Source organism: Sceloporus undulatus, chromosome 3 (genome assembly GCF_019175285.1).
Source record: "Sceloporus undulatus isolate JIND9_A2432 ecotype Alabama chromosome 3, SceUnd_v1.1, whole genome shotgun sequence".
NCBI lineage: Eukaryota > Metazoa > Chordata > Lepidosauria > Squamata > Phrynosomatidae > Sceloporus > Sceloporus undulatus.
The window spans coordinates 34,039,045-34,046,502 of NC_056524.1; the positions used below are offsets into that span (position 1 = coordinate 34,039,045).

Here is a 7,458-nt window from a genome sequence, read left to right on the forward strand (position 1 = left end):
CTCCTCCTCCTCTTCCTCGGCGATGGCCTCGGGGCAGGTGAAGTGCCCGGGGCCCAGGGCCGGCGAGTAGAGGCTGCGGGGCTGCTGCTGCTGCTGCCGCGGAGGGAGGGGGCGCCCGGAGTCAGGGCTGGGGGTCCTGGGGGCGTTGGGGCCCTGGAGGGTCCTGGGTCCGAGCGAGCACTGGACGGCGGCGTCCACCCGCGGGTTCACCTGCACGCCCACCTCCCTGGTGCTGCTGCTGCTGCTGCTGCTGCCCCGGCGGGGCTTGGGGTTGAGGCCCGGGCCCACCTGGGTCAGCAGGGCCTTCAGCTGGGCCCGCTTCAGGGGGTCCAAGTACTCCGCCGGAGGAGGAGGGGAGGAGGAGGGGGGAGCCGGCCCCGGAGCCAGGCCCCGGCGGTAGGGGTTGCTGGGGGGCGCCCCGCTGCTCTTGCTCTGCTTCCAGCTGGGCTGCTTCTGCTTGGACGGAGGAGGGGGTCGGGCGGGGGTCCCGGCTCCGTTGCCCTGCGGGGCGAAGGCGCTGCCGTAGCAGCCCTGCTGGTGATGCGGGTGGAAGAGGCCGTAGGGCGGGTAGACGAAGCGCTCCATCCTCGCCTGCCTCCAGGCCCCCCCCCCCCCAGGGCCCTTTTATCCGCCCAGGAGGCGCCCCAGGCCTCCGCTGATTAATGAGCAGGGCGCCCTGCTGCTCTCCCTCCATCTTCCCCAGAGAGAGAGAGAGAGATCATGGGGCTGGCTGGCCCTTAGATGTCACAGAAGTTGTGGCCCAAGGAGAGACAGACCCCGCGAAGGATACCCCACGGGCACCAAGCAATCATCATAACAACAACTACAACAACAACAACAACAACATGCGTTAACGAATGAGGCTGCCTCCCCCAAAGAGAGAGATGGGGCTGGACCTTATACAGAATAAAACTGTCTCCCAAGCAGACGCTGACCCTTCGGTTCAGTTCATCTTTATTACGCTCAAAGACCAGCGCTGTGTATAAAATCCTCTGTGTGTAAAATTCCCAAACCAACTTGTATGCCTTTCCTGGTACTATTGGCTGCAAGGAGTGTTGAACACAAAGGTGGGGACTGAATGTGTACAGTGTGCCTCAGTTGTGCCTAAATACCCTCAAGGGCCCAGTCCTGCATGAACCCAGAAGCCAAGCAGGGCCAGCCCAAGAATCCTAGGTCTGCTGCTCAGGGATCGTGTAGCACCTCTCAGCATAAATTGCTCAAAGTTGCTGTGTGCCCTCCATGCCTCTCAGACTTACGGTGACCCTAAGATGAACATTTAAAAAACCAGCACACATAATGCACATTACATCCATGAATTGCTCATTCAGGAGACCATCTTCAGTCCTTATCAGACCTTGAACACTTTGTGTTTTTTTAGGAGGGTCAATCACCAGACTTTTAAAAGTAATCCCTTTAAACTTCTAAGTGATGTAAAAAGTCCGCTTTCTGACGAAATAATGAGCTCACAATCCACAATAATCAGGGCAAATCTGTGACTGTGTATCAAGCCAGGCTGAGTGCTCACTTTTACTATTATATCACAGCACCACAGCATTGAGATACAACAACTGATAAATGTAACAACGTCAAGTTGTGCTGGCTGATATATTTTGAAATCTCTAACCCAAAAATGACTTTTCCAAACTGCAAATTTTTGGTGGAGGAACTGTAGTTGTGTGTGTGTGAGTTGTTCAAGTCAACTGTTACCTTACAAGAACCCCATGAATTCCACAGGGCTTTCTTAGGCCAGGAATACTCAGAGGTCGTCTTGCCAGTTTCTTCCTCTGAAATACAGCCTACACAGGTGGTCATCTTTAGTGGTCTCCCATCCAGCTACTAAGTACTAACCAGGACCAAGCCTGCTTAGCTTCCAAGATCAGATAGGATCTGGTGCCTTTACGGTACAGGTTTACCTCAGCTAACAATGTGGATCTGTTCCTGGGCTTTACCTCTTTAATAAAAACTTTGGTAGCAGAGGTAGAAGTAACATAGAATACACCTCACAAAAAAGAAACAGTTCAACATGTTTCAGCAAACGTTTCACAACCAATATTCTGCACATGTGAAATGAATCCATGATAGTCAAAGTGGTGTCACTTTATTTCTGCAATCCCTGGACATATAAACCTTGCATAAGTAAACTTTAAAATGTGTTTTAATCTTCTGCAGATCACTTAGAGCCAGCATGGTGTAGTGGTTTGAGCATTGGGAGTAGGACTCTGGAGACCAGGGTTTGAATCCCAGCTGAGCCATGGAAACCCACTGGGTAACCTTTGTCAAGTTACATACACTCTCTCAGCCTCAGAGGATGGCAATGGCAAGCCCCCTCTGAAGAAACTTGCCAAGAAAACACTGTGATAGGGTTGTCATAAGTCCAAAATGACTTGAAGGCACATGACAACAACAGACCACTTGAAAGCTTCTTCAAAAATGCATTTTGGGATGATTCCCCCCCCCCTTTCATCACCCTCCACTTTTCTTATCATTTCCATTTTGGCAGTGAAACTTACAAATCTATGCTTTCCCATCATGCCAGGCTAATCTGCGTTTCCCTTTTCTTTCTTTTTTGCTCTTCACATTTGTTCATAAATGATTCTGGAGGCAGCTGTATACCTTCAGCTGCAGTGGGATAATTTAAAGCAGAAACCCATTCGCTGCCTTGAGTCCCTATATTGGAGAAATGATGATGATGATGATTCTTTCCAGGCCCAACTTTATTTCATTGTTGACAGCTGATACACTGCACCAAACCAACTCTGAAAGTCTGTCTTTCTCCAGCCCTCCCTTACCAGAGAGTTATGTAGCAAAGTACAATAACACCCAGAAATCCACAAAACAGTGATGCCTGTGATATGGGGGCCAACCCAAATGCACATGTGATGGTGCCTGCAAACGTGTATCTTGTGCATTTTGGTTGTCCCCATGAACATATCCCCATGTTGTGGATTTTGGATGTTATTGCACTTTGTTAACTGAGGTGTGTATTTACAGTGGGCCAACCCTGGGCAAGTCACACTCTCTCAGCCTCAGAGGATGGCAATGGCAACCCCCCTCTGAAGAAACCTGCCAAGGAAACCAAGTGATGCCCATGTGGCATGATGGTTTGAGTATTGGACTGTGACTCTGGAGTTCAGGGTTCGAATCCTGGCTCAGCCATGGAAACCAACTGCGTGACCTTGGGCAAGTCACACTCTCTCAGCCTTAGGGAAAGGCAATGGCAAACCCTCTCTGAAGAAACTTGCCAAGAAAACCCTGTGTGGCGTAATGGTTTGAGTGTTGAGCTGTGACTCTGGAGTCCAGGGTTCAAATCCCAGCTCAGCCATGGAAACCATTGGGTGTCTTTTGTGGGTTTTGGATGTTAGTGTACTGAGGTATATGTGTGTATTGTACTGTATTGTACTATATATGTTATTGTACTGAGGTACGTGTGTGTGTATATGTACACATACAAATGAGGTATGTATTTGCAGTGACAAGTGACACTGTCTCTGCCTCAGGGAAAGGCAATGGCAAACCTCCTCTGAACAAAGCTTGCCAAGAAAACCCCATTATAGGGTCACCAAAAGTCGGAAACGACTTGAAAGCACGCAACAAGAAGATTAAAACTTTCCACAGAAAGCAGAACTACATTTCCCATGAGCCTCGGGGGCGGAAGGGATAAAGCAGCGCACCCCGCCCCCGCATTCTAAGCTACTGCTAAACTGGAGGCGTGGCCTGACACATCATTCCCTGAGCTGATTGGTAGCCGCTGGTGGCGCTGCAGCCTTTCGGGGAAAAAAAAGAACAGGGGAGGAGTCGGAATGGGGAAAACACGCCCTCTTTCTCCACTGCGCATGCGTCGGCGTGATTTGGCGCCGGAGTTTGTATTTCGAGGAAGGGATGCAGTTGCTGAGGCTGCGCAGGAGCCGGTCAGTTTTGAGGGGGTTGGTTCTCTCTTTCTTTTGGGGGATGATGATGATAAGAATAATGATATTTCTTGTCGTTGTGGCGCCTACAAGTCGTTTCCGACTTCCAAACTTCCAATATATATATATATATATGTATATATATATGTATATATATATACACCATATTTATTAAATAAAATATATTAATAATAATACATAATAATATTTTTATATAATAATAACCACAATGCAGAAATAATAATCCAGTTTGGGACTGCTTTAACTGCCCTGGCTCAGTGCCATGGAATCCTGGGAATTGTAGTTTATTGTGGCACCAGAGCTCTGATAGAGAAGGCTAAATGTCTCACAGAACTACAGTTCCCAGAATTCCCTCGCATAGCGCCAGGGCAGTTAAAGCAGGTCTCAAACTGGATTATTATTATTATTATTATTATTATTGCAGTGTGGTTATTATTATCATTATTATTATTATTATTAAGCTTTATTTAATTTACATGGCGCTGTGTATATACAATAAGTTAAAATAGATAAAATAAAACTGCCTAAGGAATACATTCTACAATAAATAATTAGACATAATACATAATTAAGATGTATTAATATGTTAATATAAATATAATAATGATAATAATAAATAATAAAATATAGCAGACGACAAATTACAATAACATCGGATAACAATAGTTTAATATCTGGTAATGCTTCCCTGAACACTATTGTCTTTAACTCAGTTTTGATATATAAAATAAACAATTTAAAAATAGATCAAAACATTCAACAATTATTCTTACACAATCCAATCGCCAGTCAATAATATATACAATCCATGTCTTTAATGTATATTATAATATTATATATATATATATATATATAATCTCAACATCAAAATATACTTTCCTAATCTACTTCCCTTCTCTCAGTCTCGCCACTTTCTTCAGTATTTCTTACACTCAGCACTTCTTTCTTAGCCTTCACTTCTTCCCATTTCAACTTTTGTTCTTCCTTTCCATCCATCCTTCTTTCTGTCTTCCATCTTCTACCAAAAACTGAGCTGTTAAACACCAAATAACCGCAGGTTTCACCCAGCTGAAATCCATGTAAATCCTGACTTAGGTACAAGGCAAGGTAAAATAGAGACACCACTGAAAAAGTCTCACTCCTTGTGGCTGCTGGCTTTGGCAGACAAACAGTGGCGGGATACAAACCGCCGCTTTGTGGCGGTCTGCTGCCGCTACCGGTTAGTCCGCGGGGGAGCCAGAGCCTCCACCCGGCACAGCTCCCGTGCAGACCAAAAAAGAAGCTCCAAAATGGAGCTTCTTTTGGAGTCGCGTTTGCGATGTAGCGAGGCGCCAGGGGCGCACTCGCTACGTCACAAAGGGCGCGACGCGTACGGACGCTCAGCGTCTGATACACAAAGATGGCGCCGGCCATGTAGAAGGGCCGGCACCATCTTGTACGGACGGAGTCCGTATTAGGCCCAGGGGCGTCTAGAAGAGATGCCCCTTTTTTAAAATGGGACGTCCTCTGGACATCCCAAATGCCGGTTTGTAACCGGCCATTGCTTCTGGCTGATAGGGGTCAGGGAGGGAGTGGACTTTCCAGATGAACTGGACTCATGAACTCTGCCCATGATGATGATGATTTGGATTAGTTGGTTTTTAACATCTAGTTTTTAATCTTATACTGTTTAATCTTGTTTTAAGGGGGGGGACATTATATATATATATACAGTATATATATATATATATATATGGATGTATTTTAACTTGTACGCCACTTTGATTGCTTGGCAAAAAGCAGGATTGAAATAAAAATTTTATTTATTATTTTATTATTGTAGAGATTTACATGCCAATATCAGGACTTTAAATTTAACCCAGAAATATGTTGGTATCGATCGAGTATTCCTGATCCAGAATTCCAAAATACACTCATCCATCTATTTTTTGCGGCTTTGGTTATTCAAGGATTTGATTAATGTGTTCTCTCTAGGAATATCTAGGTCTTCCAGTGCAACTCTGTGGTCAACTTTAGCTAAACGTTGCACTGAAAGTTGCACTAGAGATTCCTAGAAAGGCTGCTCTACTCGGCATTTGTAGCTCTTCCAGCACAGTTCTATGGTCAGTCTCTGTTGGACGTTGACCACAGAATTGCACTGGATGACCTAGAGATTCCTAAAGAAGTGTCCTCTCAGGTAAAAACATGGTGTTTTTGTTGTTTGCAGTTTTTCCATATTCACAGGGGTCTTGTGCCCCTAACCCTAGCAAATATGGAGGGACAAGTGTAATCCAAAACCCAAAATTGTCCATGCGTGTGGCTGAGATCATGCACGATGTTATAAAAAAAGTGCTGTGTATAAAATTACCTTCAGGCTATACTTATAAGGTGTACATGAAACATAAACGAATTCCATATTTAGGCTTGGGTCCCATTTCCAGGATGTCTCCTTGTGTATATGCTAATACTGTATTCCAAAGTCCAAAACGCTTCTGCCCCCAAGTATTTTGGATAAGAGAGCCTACAACTATTGCCGGTGGAGCTGTACTATATGTGTCACATTTTGTTTGTTGTTAGCTGCCCTAGAGTCAGTTCTGACTCATGGCGACCCCATGGATGAGACATCTCCAATCCCTGTCCTCCACTGCCTTGCTCAGATCCTGCAAGCCCTTGCCCACAAACCCCTTGGGGTTATCCATCTGGTTTGTAGTCTTCCTCTCTTTCTTCTACCCTCTACCTTTCCTAGCATTATTGGTTTTTCTAGTGATCTGTGTCTTCTCATTATGTGGCTAAAGTCCAATATCTCAACTTGATCATCTTTGCTTCCAAGAAGAGCTCTGATCTGTTCAAGAATCCATTTGTTTGTCTTCTTGGCTGTCCATGGTATCCTAAGTACTCTTCTCCAGCACCACATTTCAAATGAGTTGATTTTTCTTTCTATCTGCTTCCTTCACTATCCAGCTCTCACATCTGTACATGGTAACTGGGAATACAACTGCCTGAATGATTCTGACTTAAAGCTCAGTTGTATGTTTTTGCTCTTCAGTGTCTTTTCCAGTTCTTTCATAGCTACCCTTCCTATTCCTCATCTTCTTCTTATTTTTTGACTGCAGTCTCCATTCTGGTCAGTGTTTGATCCTAGATAAGGGAATTCTTGAACTATTTCAGTTTCCTCGTTGTCTAGATTGAATTTGTGTATTTCTTCTGTGGTCATTATTTTTATTTTCTTTATGTTCAGCATAATTTGCAGTTTCATCTTTGACCTTCCTTATTAACTGTTTCATTTCCTGAGTGTCTTCTGCTAATATTATGGTGTCATCCGCACATCTTAGGTTGCTAACGTTGCTTCCTCCTATCTTCACTGCTCCTTTTTCTGATTTTAATTCTGCTTTCCTTATGATGTTTTCAGCATACAAGTTAAACAATTAAGGCAGGGGTCGGCAACCTCCGGCCCGCGGGCGCCTTTCTGCCGGCCCCCGCTCCCTCTTGCCGCCGAAATCGCCGCCGATTTCGGCCGCTCCGGCCGCCATTTTGCCTTTCAAAATGGCAGCGA

At 45.2% G+C, this 7,458-nt stretch overlaps 2 protein-coding genes across 4 annotated transcripts in view; one reads left to right on the forward strand and one right to left on the reverse strand.

Moving 5' to 3' along the window:
* ZAR1L (zygote arrest 1 like) overlaps positions 1-691 on the reverse strand; it is an 8,032-nt gene extending 7,341 nt beyond the window's left edge. Inside the window, exon 1 of the mRNA XM_042457083.1 lies at positions 3-691. Coding sequence (XP_042313017.1) covers positions 3-585 — 583 coding nt within the window. The 5' untranslated portion in view covers positions 586-691. The remainder of the gene's footprint in view (positions 1-2) is intronic.
* Positions 692-3,787: 3,096 nt separating this feature from the next.
* BRCA2 (BRCA2 DNA repair associated) overlaps positions 3,788-7,458 on the forward strand; it is a 41,682-nt gene continuing 38,011 nt past the window's right edge. For 2 of the 3 annotated variants that reach the window (XM_042457510.1, XM_042457512.1), the window contains exon 1: positions 3,788-3,908. In XM_042457510.1, coding sequence (XP_042313444.1) covers positions 3,801-3,908 — 108 coding nt within the window. In that variant the 5' untranslated portion in view covers positions 3,788-3,800. The remainder of the gene's footprint in view (positions 3,909-7,458) is intronic. The other variant, XM_042457511.1, reaches the window with a different exon arrangement.